The 16,972-nt window shown below is 38.9% G+C and overlaps 1 protein-coding gene across 17 annotated transcripts in view; it reads left to right on the top strand.

The window, feature by feature from the left end:
• LOC311423719 (uncharacterized protein) overlaps positions 1-16,972 on the top strand; it is a 59,217-nt gene that overhangs the window by 17,247 nt on the left and 24,998 nt on the right. Inside the window, exon 4 of one of the 17 annotated variants that reach the window (XR_014685803.1) lies at positions 8,456-9,218. The exons of 15 other annotated variants lie outside the window; for them this stretch is intronic. Coding sequence is in view for 1 of the 2 variants with exons in the window: in XM_084498079.1 (XP_084354205.1) it covers positions 13,652-13,683 (32 nt within the window). In the remaining variant the exon portion in view is untranslated. Of the gene's footprint in view, positions 1-8,455; positions 9,219-9,463; positions 13,684-16,972 lie in introns of those variants that run through there. One more of the 17 variants, XM_084498079.1, reaches the window with a different exon arrangement.

Here is a 16,972-nt window from a genome sequence, read left to right as displayed (position 1 = left end):
TACAAACCATCATGGTGATTTAAATCCTCATGATCAGTGTTTACTTATGTCTTAGGGTAGAATAATGAACCTTTAATTGCAGGCAAGCAATTTTATGTCAGAATAAATCAGAACTTGGGTGCAGTGATTCCATTTATCCAACAATGCAGTTGATTTTGGCACTCATTCAGCATTCTTTATATTAAGTTTTAATGCAAAGCATCTGAAGTACACTTAATAAAGCCATTAGATACAACCCATACATGATGAAATGTTCCCCATCCTTTCCCCTTTTTCTCCTTTCGACCCACACAAGGCTTATTTTTACAATACAGATCCACTTTTTGATCTCTAAACTAAAAGATGCAATGAGCCAAACAAAACAAAACACATATGCAACAAACGTGGTTGGCTTCTGAGGCTGAAAGGGTGAAATGCAGAATGAATTCTTGTTCCAGGAATGTTTTGTTAAGCATTCAGAAACATTGTTTTCTGAAGGAACTATAGAGATTAAATGGTCTGGAACAATATCATATGAAAAGATAGATGACTGTGTTTTAAAAGCAGATCTTAATCTTAGTCTAGAAAGGAGAAAGAGAATTATCTTTTAAAATTTATTTATTCTAGTTTCAGCATATATTAAACATGATGTGACCTGTCCTGAACTTGAGACTCATTTAAGAAGTAATATAAAATGTTATTAAAGACCAGACATGCTAATAGGATAGCAACAAAACCTCATGTCAATGCTGACTCCTGGATGTCTCAGGCAGCTCCCGCCAGAGCTCAGAGCCAGCAAACTAGAAGACTGGGTTAAACACCTAAAGCAGTCTGAGTTGAGGGTCTGAGAAAGTGGCGTTTCTTTATTTTAGTCATTTAAAGGCAGGTTTTGTGGCCTTTGCCATGCAGCTGGAAGAGCAGTAGTGTGCTTATGGGAAATGTCCTGTCCAGGGAGCGAGTAAGCTGCTGTTGGGGAGAACCTGGTGTGTGAAGGTGGTGGTGGGAGCTGCTGATGGCCGTTGCTTTGGAGCTGGCCACCACACCTCAGTTATCTGTTCTGGGCAAGCTAGTGTTAATGGGCAGGTCCTATGTGACAGCTATCTCTAATGAAGAGGCAGGAACACTTTTGTCCACATGAGTTGGAGTCACTGGGGTGGCAGCAATGTCTTCATCCTGTTGAAGACTGTGAGTTGCAGGGAGCATGGCTGGAGATGCCACCAACATCAGGTGGCTTCCATGCCTTTGGCACAATTTCTGTTTGCTGTACTGCAAAGCAGCCATCCTAGCAGCTACATCAGGAGCAGCTCAGCTCTGCAGTATCAGGCACAGAGATGACTGGTAGCAGAAAGCTGAACATCTTCCTCAGTCATATGTCCCTGTGCATGAGACAGAGCCCTGCCAGAAACTGCTTCATGCTCTTGAAAAAAGGAACATATTTAAGCATTCCTTAGGAGGATGGGGCAGCTTTTGATCAGCATGCTGGTTAAAAAAAACACACATGCTTTGAGGGTTTACAGTGCAGCTGTTAAAATCTCTACCAGAATTACCGATGCTTGAGCTAGAAGGTGGAAAACCATAAGACAAAAGACAAAGTTATCGATGTTAAAATCAAGACAAGGTAACTATAACAACCTTCCAGAAATTAGCAGTCTAAAGGAAATGAAGTTCTATCTGTTTGTATGAATATTGAAAGTAAATCAGAGGAAATTAGGCAACAGTATCTAAAAAGACATTCTCATTTTCTGGTGGATGATATTTTATAATGGCAAAAACCAGAACAACCTAGCCCCCAGCACCCTAAAATGATGATGAATTTGCACATATTGCAAATGTTTTGGCAAGAATGAGTATCAAGGTGTGGTGTAAATGCCTGAAGTAACTAGGAAAATAAAACTAACATTCACATTTTTAAGGAAAAGGTACAGCATTGAAGAGGCTTTCAGGGTAGGGCATAACTGCTTTATCTGAGCGTTCCCTAGGCTCCCAGCCTTAGATGCTATCGCGCTGGGGAAACTTGTTGTGCTAGTTCTAAGGAACAGCACGGAGCATAGAGTGGAGTGGAGACACCACGGCTAGACTCTGTAATCAGATGGGACCTCGATTGTTCTTGTGCACAAAGCTGCACTTTTTGCCACCCTAAGCCAAAGACCTGTCATGTTTTGACAAATGCTGTACCCTACTGTACTTTTTGCTCATTATAATATCATTATAATACCAAAACACACCTCCATCCCAAAAGCTACCCGCCTCCAAGGTGCGACCACCCCTCACTGAGCATGCGCTCTGAATTTCTCGGAGCCTATTACTTTAAACGGAGACGGGAAAACTTTACACCAATCATAACTAAGATATGCTTCACTAGAGCCACTCAAGCTCCACCTAAAAGATAGAAAAAAATATAAATTGGCCCAAGAGAAAGGGGATGTTAGGGAAGATACCACCATCAGGGGAGATACCATCCCGAGGACAACATCCTTAGGACCTCCTGACTCCTGGGATCAGTCGACGGGCTGAGCCTCTCTTCCCCCCCCATTGGGACGCCTTTGGGTGAGATCTAAATACTTGCTTATAAATCTCTATAGAGTCTCTGATCCTTTTTAACGCGTTTATTTCTAGGCTGCGCACCTGTAACACCTGTAACATCTATAACATCTGTAACACCTGTAACACCTGTAACATCTATAACATCTGTAACACCTGTAACATCTGTAACACCTATAAACACCTGTAACATCTATAACATCTATAACACCTATAACACCTGTGTATTTTATGCATGCTAGCTCGCTTTTGCAGACAGTCACTATCGCCGGCAATCCAAAAGAACCTAATTATCTGTTGCTGTAATAAACCATACTTGATTGCATTGTGATAACTCTCATTGAGTGCAACGAGGGTGAGGGTGGTTATCCGTGATAGTTCAGTGTTCTGAATCTAACCAGACCCCCAGGCGGTTAATGCATTTTTGGTGAATGTCCGAACGGACCCCCAGATGGTTAATGCGTTTTTGGTGAATGTCTGAACGGACCCCCAGGCCGTTAATGCGTTTTTGGTGAATGTCTGACTGGACCCCCGGACGGTTAATGTGTTTTTGGTGAATGTCCGACTGGTTCAGTATCCTGAATCTGACCGGGCCCGTAACGGTTAATCAGCTACACCCCTTAACGCGACACAAGGTCATGACTAAGGTGTTTCTGCTTTTATCTGCCTCATCTACTTATCACATCATCTGCAATGACTTATGAGATATGTTTTTGATTCTTTGTTTGTTTGTGTGTTTTAAATTAGACTTGTGAAATACATACAAAATCAGAAAAAAATCCTGAAGTAAAATAAAAAATGTAACATTTCTGTTTCAGTTTAAACAAGTGTTCACTGTATCACCGGGATATTTATCACTGGGAGGAACTGGAGAAGATAATAAGTCAGAATGAACTGTATGAATTTCTGAACAGTATGTCGTGGTTCCGCTCGAGTGGGCAGCCGAGCTCCACCACAGCCGCTCTCTCACTCCCCCTCCTCAAAGAGGAATGGGGAGAAAATATGTGAAAAGGGCTCAAGGATTGAGATAAGGACGAGAAAATCACGCAATAATTATTGTAACGGGCAAAACAGACTCGACATAAGGAGATAGTAAGATTTATTGCCTACAACTAACAAGCGAGAGAAGTGAGAAAACAAAGGAAAAAAAAACCAAAAGCACCTTCCCCCCCCATCCACCCTCTTCCACCTCCTCCCCCCGAGCGGCGCAGGGGAACGGGGAATGGGGGTTATGGTCAGTCTACAGCACTTCTTCTCTGCCGCTCCTTCTCGGTCACTCTTGTCCCCTGTGCTGTGGGGTCCCACCCACGGGATGCAGTCCCTGATGAACTGATCCGGCGTGGGCTTCCCACAGGCAGCAGCTCTTCCAGAACTGCTCCAGATATGGGTCCGTACCACGGGGTCCATTCCTCAGGAGAAAACTGCTCCAACCTGGCTCCCCTACGGGCAGCAGCTCCTGCCAGGTCACCTGCTCCTGCGTGGGCTCCTCTCCACGGGCTACAGGTCCGGCCCGGAATCTGCTCCGGCAGGGGTCTTCCACAGGCGGCAGCCTCCGTCGGTGCAGGGCCACCTGCTCCACCGTGGTCTCCTCCACGGGCTGCAGCGTGGAACCCTGCTCCACCGTGGTACTCCATGGGCTGCAGGGGGACATCCTGCTTCACCATGGTCCTCACCACAGGCCGCAGGGGACTTCTGCTCCGGCGCCTGGAGCACCTCTCCCCCTCCTTCTACACTGACCTTGGTGCAAGGCTGTTCTCTCACTCCCTTGACTCTCCCGGCTGCTGTGTGGCGCAGCGTTTTTTCCCTGTCTTAAATATGCTCTCACAGAGGCGCAAAACAACATCGCTTATTGGCTCGGATCTGGAAAACAATGGGGCCCTTCCCAAACATGGGGCAGCTTCTAGATCTTTCTCACAGAAACCACCCCTATGGCTCCCTGCTACCAAAACCTTGCCATGTAAACCCACTACACAGTATCAGAGCATTATCCTACTTCATATATGTATATATATATGACATTATATATATATGGTATTTTAAAATTTTAGCAATATCAACATAGTTTATTTTTTAACTGTTAATAGTTAGCTTTAATTATAACAGTATCTTACCAAGTGTAAGCAAAAATAAAGTTTGAGTGCCTTATTTTTGGGGTAAATGCAGTACTGAACTCTCTAAGTTAAAAGCATTTCTTTACGAATGGAAATGGAATCTCAGCAGGACTTTATGATTAAAATTGAAATCATTTGCCATGCCTTATATATAATTGGGCTAATTAACTGATGGACACACATAAGGGAAATTTTCCATGTAAACACCTGATGTACGGTATTTTGTCTGGTGACTTTCTAATTAATACTGAAAAATACATTACCTTCCTCTCCCCCAGCATCCCTTAACAGAAATCTAAGGTTGTGAGGTTAAACACTTGAAGGATAGAAAAATGCAAGGCTTAAGGCTGTCAGTGTACTCTCAGGTCATATTCTGTTTACAAATGTTCATGACCTTCAATGATGTGATCTTTCCCTGTTCACTGTTGCTGTGCCCACAAATACAGGGGTGTTCAGGTGGTAAAAAATTTCTGCAAAGTCCTAGTCAAATTTTGTCACACAAATTTGGAACATATGACTGCCAAACATTAGGAAGTATTTCTTCAGTATATGTGAACTATGTATATATATATATATATTTATATATATATATATATATTTTTTTTTTTTCAGAGGGTTTTGTTTGGTTAACTCTGTAAAGTAATAACTCTGTCTTAAGACAGAGCACTGTCCAAGCTCTTTTTCTTTTTTTTTTTTTTTTTTTTTTTTTTTTTTTTTCCCCCCAAACCTAAGAGACTTACAAAAAGTCCAGTTCCTCCTTAATATCATTCACTCAATAACATCTGAATCATGAAAATTACATGTAGGCATGTAAAGTATTGGTCTGAGGTTGTTATCCATCATGGAAAAATCCAGTGTGGATTTTTATAACTGCATGAGGTTAAAAACACTTAGATAACAGGTTGATAGTGGACATTATTATGGATATTAATTATTATTATTATAATTACTATTGTTATATGGAATTATGGATAGGTTGATGCTAATGGGAGCTAAGACTGACAATTTCTGCCTGGACTGAAACCCATAACAAATGTAAGAAAATAAGACCCAAAACCATTATTGGTTTGGTACGCTTTTCATTTTTTCTTTTAAAAAATCAATTTTCAACAGCATGGTATGTCTATGTTCTTCTCTGTCTTGGACAGCTCTGGGAATATGTCTTAAAGGATAAAACACAGGAAGAGGGACGGATAGATATGACCACTAGAGTGACATATTAGCCATTTTCACTCGTGGAAAGCAGCAGCTTGTAATCTTCTGAGCTCACAGAGAAGTCAGTATTTGATTCAGAATAATTAGAAAATGCCATATGAGATGGGCTTAAGCTAACCATAAGTTCGCAAAATGTTTGAGCCTAAAAGTACCCTGAAAATTTGTAAAACCTTTATTCTGAAAATTTTAAGACTGAAAGATTTCAACTTTCTATTTTGAAACAATTGCTTTGTTTCAAAATTGACCAAGGTGTTACAGCAATGTCAAGGAAGGGTTAAATAACTTTGGAATTAAATGATACAGAACAATGCAAACATCTAGTCTTCTTGAATTGCCACAGGCTACTCCATGGCCAACATGAAGAAACCACTGACATGTTTGAGTCTCCAGTCTACCAAAGAGGAAATAAAAATAATCACATTTTGTGACAATTTAACATTGTTTTAAGTTATGCTTTTGCAGAGTTGAGCCTGGCATGATATTTTATTGTGATCAGTCTGCCTTGGCTTTCTAAAGAACAAAATGCAAACAGGTTCAAAAGAACATGACTTCATCAATTTGAATAACTGCCCTAACTTGTGGTTGTCATTAGCTTACAGTTGTTGATCAATGAGACCATCAAAATAGTAACAATTAATGGCTGATACGGGCTTTTAAAATCCAGAGACAGGCCTGTAAAATTAATCAGCCATAGTTTTTTGGCTAGGGTTATTCAGGCTTTATTTTATTGTGAAATATGAAATGACCTGACACCTATTTTACTTGTCAGTGTTGAAGTAATGATATTCAAAAGTAGAATGATAGTTAAATAGTCAAAACATAACTTAATTATTATTATTCCTAATCACTGAAATTAAAAGAACCTTCAGGATTCTGGAGTAGAAAAAGCCCATTCAGTCAAGGAGTCTGAAAAAAACTAAACATTCAATGCAGTTCAGATTCTAATGTGCAGCTCAAACGTATCTCTTGATTTGGAAGATCATGTAAACACATACATCATTTTCTTGAATCAGAAAAGTTACAGTACAAATAAGACAAACAAAACTGCCACATATTTAAAAAACAAAACAAAACAAAAAACATTAAGAATATGTCTGGTATGCAAAAGAAATTTGAAACTGACATCAAAGGAACAAAAGATACTTAAAGAAGTTCAGATTTCTCACAGAATCATAGAATATCCTAAGTTGGAAGGGACCTATAAGGATCACAAAGTCCAACTCCTGGCACCACACAGGTCTATCCAAAAATTCAGATGATATGACTAAGTGCACAGTCCAAACGCTTCTTAAATTCAAACAGGCTTGGTATCATGGCTGTGTCCCTGGGGAGCCAGTTCCAGTGTGTGACAACCCTGTTGGTGTGAGCCTGAACCTCCCCTGTCGCAGCTTGACTCCATTCCCTTGGGTGCTATCGCTGGTCACTAAAGAGAATAAGTTGGTGCCTGCCCCTACATTCCCCCTCATGAGGAAGCTGTAGAGCACAATGAGGTCTCCCCTCAGCCTCCTCTTTTCCAGGCTGAACAGGCCAAGTGACCTCAGCCGCGCCTCGTATGTAGGCTCCCCTCTAGGCCCTTCACCATCTTCATAGCCCTATTCTGGACACTCTCCAACAGTTTCACATTCTTTTTGTACTGTAATGCCCGGAACTGCACACAGTACTTGAAGTACTCATTATACTAAAGTGGTACATTACATGTTGCATAAGAAAAAGAATATTTAAAACCTAACTCTCCATATGCATAAATTTTACACAAGGTAGATTTTTTTTTTCTTTGCAGAGTTATTCAAACTCTTTATTGTTTGCAATATATTTGGTAAAATTAGTTTAAAATTAGTTTAAGTTTTTTAATTTTCTATAACTTGCTATTTTGTTGTTTAAAAAATATTTTACCACCACTGTTTTTAAGAACTTATTTTGTCAGTGATTATTTGAAAAATTTGATTTTCTTGATGTCTGGATTAGCAGAGAAAAATATAAATCACATTCACTTCAAAGAGATTTCAGCTAGGTGTAAGCCACTTACTATTAATAGTAGAAGAGTTGAATCTTATAAAGTGTTTCCATATAAAAAATAAATAATTAATTAGAGACAAAACTATTTCTTTACTACTTATCAAATGTGTTCAAAATTTTCTGCGTGGATATTGCAATGAATAAAACTTCAATCACCTGATTTTGTTGAAAACAAAACAAAACAAAACAGAAATGAATGAGAAAATGAAAGCTACCACCTTCACAGAAGATAAGTCACAGAGACAGCATTTCAAGACACAATACAGTAATTTAAAGTGCCAAAGAATTACTAATAAAGAGTCCTTATGACAATCAAGACTGAGACCTCGTAATCAATTTCCTGTGGGGGCTACGGCTGTGACAACTTCTGCTGAACATTGGTGTAAGTTATAAAGTATCTTACTTCAAATTATATAAAAGAAGAATTTACTGCTTTCAGTACCTCTACACAGATTCATACATTTGGATTAAAAGTGCCAGCTGACAAACAATTTCTGCTGAGGAAATGATAAGGAATTTTTGAAAATCTACCCCCATATTCACTTACATGTACTTGGATGACCATTAGTTTTCTTTTCTTTTATCTTTTGGAGTCATGTGCCTTGATGCAAAGAGAATAGGCATTGGGATGGCCACAGGAAGAGGAAGAATAAGCTTTAGCAAATGCAGATCAGTATCATTATTGAAGAGTTATGCATGTTGGTTGCATTTTAAATACTTCAAATTACTTAAAATCTTGTCTAGATCCTTCTATATAACTAGTTATTATTCAAGAGCTAAAGATAATTTTAATTGTCAGTTAAAAGCCAACTTCCATCTTAATTTTTATTCAATTTAAGTTTAATCAAAATTTCTTGACATGTTAAGGAGCCAAACAGAGCATTATTTTTGCTTCTTAGAAGAATTGATAACCTAAGTAAGTAAAAAAGAAGTGTAATTGCCAGGCAAATCTGTTTATTCAAATTCTATTCTCATGGACCTTCTCTCTCTCTCTGTTTATATGTGAAAAAGAGAGAGCAAGTGAAAGTATTCATTGTTATGTCAGTTTCCATCTACTTTCTCAGTAGGGCAGCTCCTTAGAGTAATGAAAAAGAAAGCAAAATAAGATTTTAAAGTCTCATGTCCAATCTGTTTTTAAATTATGTCAGCTCTTTCAAGTTTTCTATTTATATTTTTTAAAAAAGTGATTTGCTCTTTGGTGAAGCTGTCTTTGATTATGCTCCTTAATTCTTAAGCTAGTTAAATACACTAAGTTTTGTAGTTTAAATAAATTCTTAAAGTTCCAAAATTTGCAATGGGCCTATTTTTAGAAAATCTGTATAACCTGATTGAGAAAATAGTAATTCAGTAAGTATGTTTAGCCCTCCAGCCTGAAGAGCTTATAAAGCTTCCTTTGTTCATATAATGGATATATTTTCCAAATTTCTATTAATGTAAGTTGTGAAGCCCATGACTTCTTCACAGTCAGAGAAATAAGTATAAGAGGATGGTATGATGGCTGTCTGCAGGCAGAAGTTCCCTTGCCCTGCTCATGGTCTGAGTCAAGTGAGAACTTTTAATGGCTCTAGCTAATAGCTATTAGGCCTGTGCAGTTTGCATTAAATGCACCCACATTTGGCTCAAAACATGCGAAGAGCAAACAGATCTGCCTCTAGAAGACCTTGTAAATATTGCTGAGGATATTATCTTGAATCTATCTCCATGTAAAGCAATTAATTGAACAAATAGTACAGTACTGTGTTGCCACATAAAGACTCCTTGGTCTCTTTCTTTCTATAGTTGCTGGGGGAGAGACATTCAAGCCTGGATTGTTCTGAAAGATGACTCTTGAAAGATGATTGCCTTGAAGTCTCCTTAGGAATGTTTAAAGCAAAATGCAGTTTTTGTTTAAAGCAAAAACAATTTTTGGAAAACCTCTGTCACCCATAAGTTTGGAAAAGAAGTCAAGTGTAGAGGCCCTCTGCGGTCTTTAGGCACCATGGGCTGAATGTTGATGGCCACTCTTACTCTAGATCTCACACTTGTTTCCCTGGGTGGAGCCATATCTCTGGTAAGGCTCACAGGCTTCCCAGGAAGCAAACTGGTTAAATTCTCAGGGATGTGCTGTAGCTCCTGTCTGCAAAGAGCAGAGGGGGAGGTTTGGGATCACTGAGTCCACAACAGTGGTGGGGGTGACCAAAAGGCAGAGCAAGGGCACATTGGAGATCTTCCCTACTCTGGGACTTGCCAATGGAAGCCATGGAAGCCTCCTTTCCCATGACTTGTTTCTTTATTTTAGCTGCTATTTGTTTAATGCAGAATGCAGAAATGGTGCTGGGAGTCAGAGCGTTCCTGTCATGCTAAGTGCTGACTTACACAGTCATGTGTCCTTTTTGCCCTCATCTACTTTGGTAAATCACAGGTTTAGAGGGAGGCATCAGCTCCTCACATGTCTCTAACGCTTGGCTAAGTTTCACCTTGCCCCTACATCAAACAGTCCTGTATCACCAAGATACTGAAGCGTGCATTTATGTTATGCACACTTTTAACAGGATAATTTAACATCATTTTGCAAATAAACACTAGACCAAGAAATGCACTTTAGTCTTCGAAGATCAGACAGAAAGTTAATTTTGGATGAGTTTGGTTTCCCTGATCTGGGAAGAAACTTAGCATGGACTTCTGCACCTGTTCAAAAACAATCTCATCCAGTTATAATTCTGGAGCTGGAAAACAAAAAAAAAAACCCACAAACATAGTGAACTGAGATGATTTTATTAGACTATCCTGGGCAAACCATATTAAGAAATTATATTAATAAATATTAAGATATCTAAATTCAGTGTAGTATGAATACTGTAGAAGCCCATTGTACCTACTGGAGTTTTATAACGAAAGGGTTCTACTACCTTCCAGAATCAGATAATATTCAATACTTGATATTCTTCCTCCAAAATGTTGTTATTCTGTTCCAATGGTGATGTAAAATGTATTAGTTTGAACAGCTCAGAGGAACCAAACAATAGGAACCAAGGAACCACACCAAGGAACAGTTACAGCAGTTTTGTGGTTGTGGTAACTTGCTGAAGAGCTTTTCTCTATGTATGCAGGAAGGCAGTATCTCTGGGGCTCTGACTCACACAGAGGGGATGTTGTGTCTCTCTGTAAGTTCCCCACCACTCCAACTGGGGATCCTACTCTCACTTTTAATTCCCACAAGATACACCTTTTAAAGACCAAGGTATTGTAATTCTTCTGTAACACCAGTGATGTTTTCAGGGACATGTTCCCTTCTTTCTATTGACATGCTCGCATCTCATTGTTAAAAAAAATACTAAAAGCATTGGTTTGGTAAAAGTATTAGAAAATAAGCTATTGCTTTATATATAGGAAATATCATATGTAGCTAGTATAGTCACTACCAGGAGATTTGGACCCTGAAGATAAGTATTAAATTTAAGAAACAGGGTTGCTAAGTGGAGGTTTGGTTTCTCCCTTTTTGGGTTCAGCTACAGTATGAAACTTTCACAAAATAGGAGAATCTCAGGTGTGTGAAGATGGCCTCACCAGGATCATCTCCCTTGCCCAAATGTGGGGGAAGAGAGGGAAGTTCTTCAGAGGAAGAGAAATTCCCAGGAACAGCAGTCAAGTGCTACTGGTGAATGTACTGAAGATGGTGGATGGCAGTCGGAGGTGTCACAGAAGAATGGATAGGGAGCTGTTTATTTTACATCAGAAATAGCCTTCATTTAGCACAGACACAGCTTTGCATCTGACCAAAACACATATGTGTTGGATGCAGAAATAGATTTTTTCTCAGTGTTTTGTCAAACATGGGTTTTCGTACATATTTATCAAACTTTATTGTTGAAAATCTTTGGAATTTTGTACAACTCTGGCAACTGTTTCCATACGTTCAAGTTATCATTTTAAAAGGTAGAACCATTCCCAGTATTTCTTTACTGCTGGCATTTATATTGTGACCATGCTGAAGAGGTGATGCACATGCTACATACAGGAACCAGTGGTGCCTGGCTAAACTAGCTTGGCATAGAGACGTGTGATCTGGCAAAGAACAGACGTTTCCTTTGCTAATGAATCTGTGTGAGCAGTTCAGCTTAGACAGAAACAAACCGTAAAATGCCAGCTCAGCAGGAGCACTTCCTCGAATACATCAAAGCTGTTCCTTTCTACATGGCACAGATGAGCTCTTTCCAAGAATTTCCAGGCCAGTATTCTTGCTTTTCAAAGTGTTTTTAAATGGCTACAAATCCCTCCCCTCCTGAATGCCCCAAAACAAACATGTAAAAATTAGAAGCATAAAAATATTAAAATCATCAGTCAAGCAAAGTGTGAACACAGCTGGAAGCAGTGTCCCCTTGAGATTTTGCTTATATCCTCACTATATTTAAAAATACATGTAGCTCTTATTCTTGGGAAAGCAGATATACTAAACTGTGTTTTCTCTATCTGGTTACTTACTGTATATATATATTATATATATCATAATGTTGAATTCCCCCTAGATCTAAGCACTAAGGCACTAGATACATTATTGACGTGGGATAGATCTCAGCTGCAGCAGTAACTGGGTTGTAGTTTTGCTTACTTCAGCAGGATGTGATATAAGAATCTGAAGCAATATCAGAAGAAACACAATAGCTGAGTTATAAAGTCTTACAGCTTTTCTGAGGCCCACTTCTGCGTCATGTTTGCATGGCTGTGAGGTGTAAAGGAGCAGGAAAACAGCAAGTCAAGTTGTTAGTAATTATACAAAAGTAGCTGGGTTGTCGCCTCTGCCCCCCATGCCCTAAGGCAGGGAAAAGGCAGTGTGTTGAGAGCTGTGAGCTCTCTCATTGGTCTTCACCAATTGTTTCACAGTTTTTGGACAAATGGTGGCAACTGGCTGCCTGTCATGATAAAGACGGGGATGGTGAGTTGTGATGGGGACATTGGGCTCATAGGGAAGGACTCAATAGCTTTCAGGCTGCTGGTGTCTTGCTGCATGCATTGGAACAGGAGAAAAGGGAGAAAGGAAAGACAAGTGGGGTTTCTGACCAAGGCTGGATTTTCATCTAAAGCCCTGAGCAGTGTTGGGCCTGTGTATTCACTTCATCAGAAAGGTGTACTGATTCAGATGCTGGCATGCCATGGATTACTGATCTGCTATGGAGAAAAGTGAATTATTTAGTTATTATTTTTTTTAATGAGAAACAGAAGTATGCTTTTGTAAGAAGTAAGAAGGAGAACTTGGACATGTTAACAACTGGACTAAGGTAGATCCACTTGATAAGCCAAACTGTAATAACCCATGTACCGTGATTTTCAGGTTTTGGTGTTGATGTATAGCAGTATAGGGGTAGTGGTCCCACCAGAGCTGGGTGCCATGAGTGTGTGTGTGTGTGTGTGTGTGTGTGTGTGTCATAGTCAAGCTCCCTGCACAGAGCTGTGTGAGAAAAGAAAAAGAACATCAACATGTTTCAAGAGTGGTCAAGCACCTAAGCCTGCAGCTATTCCTGATTGCCTCTGAGATCTGCTGACGGAGCACCACTGGTGTGAAAGAAGAATCCTCTAGGATGCAGACAGCTCCTGGGATTAAAACTGCTCCTGTTATTTGTGGGTGAGCAAAGCAAGCATCTGGAAAAATGTGGAGGGCTTGTCCTAGCATCACAACTGGATCTCCCTAGACCATCACAGCTGAATCTGCTGTGCTAGTAAGGCCCAAAAGATGGTCTGGAAGATGGCCTGCACAAAGATGGCCTGCATAAAGATGTCCTAGAAGATGTGGAGTGAAACAGGATGGAGAGGAAATGAGGGACCAGGAGGAAGAGAGGACTGTGAGGTAATGAGGTGGGGACACCTAAGGAGAATATTAAGTCTATCAAAACAAAACAAAACAAAACAAAACAAAACAAAACAAAACAAAACAAAACAAAAGTAATATCATAAGATATACATCAATAGGGCAGAAAATGTGCCCTACTGTCATCAAAAAAAGACTATGATGTTCTTTTCTGATCACATGCATGGAGACTTGCATGGAGATCACTGATGCTCAGAATTAGAAGTGTCTGCAAATTTTTTGGGAAAACGATTCCTTAAAAAAACATGTTCTTTTCCCACTGAAATTTTCTCACTGAAGATCTGAAGATAAAAATTACCCAAAGATTTTCTCCAGGATACTTCTACTTCTACTTGCTACACTAGTAGAGTGTAGTTTTGCTGAGTCAGTTCAAGAAACCTTTTTTTTTGTTTTGTTTTGTTTGTTTGTTTGTTTCTGAACTGAATCAATGTTCATTTTTAATACTTTATAGCTCATTTCCACAAAAAATAATTCTGGAATTTATCATGAAACAGATTGTGTAGTTTCCATTCATGTGATACTTTCATTGAAGATGTTGAAGATATTGTTTAATAGAAAAATGACCAGAAAGGTATCTTTAGATATTTACGGATAACATAACTAAACAAATAAACATTTAAAAATTTAGAGGAAATATAATTATAGACAAGCCTTTAATTAAAAGCAATGTGAATATTCTTCATGCTGTGTGATTAAGTCAAATTAAGGTTGTAACTGAGAAAAGTGTGACTCTTGTCTATGTGCAGAGCATGGTTCAGATTCTTCACTCATTTTAGGGGCACATAGCTTCATCTGAAGCCTCCAAGTGATTTGGATCTCTGGTCATCCAGGGTCCTCTTCCTGACCATAATTTTCTGTGCAGAGTAATTTGGCACCTACTTCTTTTTTCTGAGGGGAGTTGAGTTCCAGAAATGAAGTAAGCCCATGCACAAGTAAATTTTCAGGCTTACCTTGCCTGACAAAAACAAGCTTCCTTCAAACATTCAGTAATTGCAAGTATTGATGGAGATGGCAGTAGTTTCTTTATATAATGACCTCAAAAGGAGTGAGATGTTTGAGTTCAGATTCTTAGTTGGCTCTCTCCTGGGTCATAATTAGTTCAATCCCCTATTTCCTACTGACCAAAGGGTAGAAATCATAAGAGGAGTGGAAAGGCAGAGAGGATCTGAACAAATTTTGTTGAATCAGTGACATGAAGTAAAGGATGTCTCTTCATGGCCCCAGAAGGAGAGAAATAAAAAAGGGGAACACAACATGCATCATAGAGGGGGGAACCTGTATCACAAATGCTTGACTTGGGATTATTGCAAAAGCTGTGCTTAGAGTGGAAGGTGTAATATTCTCATCCTCATTTTCCTAAAAATAGGAATCTGGACAGGCATTTAGAGTAAATCTGATTTCAGTCATTTAATGCATTAATTCTCCAAATACATAGATAGGGACAATAACAGCTGCCACAGGGAGGATGTGAAAATAATTTCTTGAATGTATATGAAGCTCTCAGGTAATATTCTGATATTTTCCATAGCAATGGTTGGGAGCAAAATGAATCAATCTGTCTTTAGATAAGGCAGTGAATCAGTGAAAAGCTAGTAAGGATAAAATAAAACAGTAAAGAGCTGCTCATACCTTTGCAGTGATCTGTTATTAAAATGAAGTATATGTGATAATACTATGACAAAGAGTGTGATATGATAGAAGTCTTTACCAGATAGAAAACACTGTTCTCTTTAGCACTTAATGTCTCTGAAAAGATGAATGAGCTAAATTCTGCTTTTCACTGCTGATATTTAGAAGCAGACAAATATCCTGAAAAATCCAAAAAGGTGCCTGTGTCTATATCCAGGATGGATGGCACAATCCTGTAAATGTATTTTTCTGATAAAATACTTACATAAAGTGACAATCAAGAAAATTTTGTATGTCCTGCAAAAGGATGGAGGTAGCATCATTCTCAGTATGAAGTCATGTCTCTGTGACTGAGCATGCCTGCATTCTCTTTTTTACTCTCAGTCTGCCATGTGGCCTATATTTAATGTGACATAAATATTGTATCTGTTTTTAGACTAGAGTGGTCTAATAAGGGGTAATATTTGAGGATGTGGAAGGTCTTGTGACAGATGGGATCACAAATACGAATAAAAGGCACACAAAGGAGCTACTGAATGGTCAGTGAGCAATTTCTAAGAAGTGGTATGATAGTATTGTTGAGAGAACCACCCACTTCAAACTTATTCAGCATTTCATGAAGAGCCTTGTTTATAGAACTGGTTGAAAATTTTTGACCAGTCTCACTTGTTTGCACACAAATTACAGCTCTGCATTCACAAATTTTGTTTATTGAAAGTTGCTTTAGAAGTTACCCAGAATACTTGTGTACATCTGTACTTACTGTATATTGAAAAGTAATTTTTAGTAGCCCAGAAAAAAATCAGTAAGCAGTAAAATGGAAATTTAATAAAAATTTTCACTCAGTAAATTAGGGGATTCCCCTTATTCTATTCCATAGGAATTTAAAGTTCTCCCTAGGTAATGTTGTTATTGGAAAGCATCAGAAATACTGTTTGAAGTCAGTCATTTTTTACTTAGCTCTTAACACAGATGAATATGTGTGCATATATATTGTACCATATAGATGTGTCAAACCTTCACTTTTGATGCCCTGTATTTTTCATATTATCTTGTTACTTATCTATATGACTGTGGTTTTATGTATTGTATGGGAATGCATCCATCATGTCCTGTAGGCATTCTTTTAACACACCTAGGTATTCAGCGTTCTCTGAGAACTATTAGCAGCATATGACACAGTTAAGGGTGCTGGTGTTTGCAGGATCCCTGTGGGCACTAACTGCCCAAGTCTGTCCTCTCCTCCCTGGGAAGTCTCAAAAGAAAGGGCTTCAAGAGGAAGTGTTCTACATAGTCTTCCTCCTAGCTGCTGCTTGCCTTCATGTGAAACCAGTGGAGGAGCCAAACTGACCTGGGACACTACAAAGAATCTTGAGACACTACAAAGTCATCACCACAAAGAAAATAAGCATCCTCTCTCTCTCTCTCTCTCTTTTTTTTTTTTTTTTTTTTTTTTTTTTTTTTTAATGCCCTCAGCTGCCCACCAAACATGACAGATGATACAGTTCAATTTTTTTTTCTCCCAGTATATAAATGATGTAAGTCTTGGATGAAAATTGGCTGGAATCCTGTCCAGATAGGGTAGATGAGATACTGATAGATGAAGAAAAGAAATGGCTTTAGATACCAAACTATGGTG

The sequence above is a fragment of the Aythya ferina genome, assembly GCF_964211825.1.
Source record: "Aythya ferina genome assembly, chromosome: 1".
Taxonomy (NCBI): Eukaryota; Metazoa; Chordata; class Aves; order Anseriformes; family Anatidae; genus Aythya; species Aythya ferina.
Note: the sequence above shows the minus strand (reverse complement) of the source record. Positions and strands in the feature narration are given on the sequence as shown.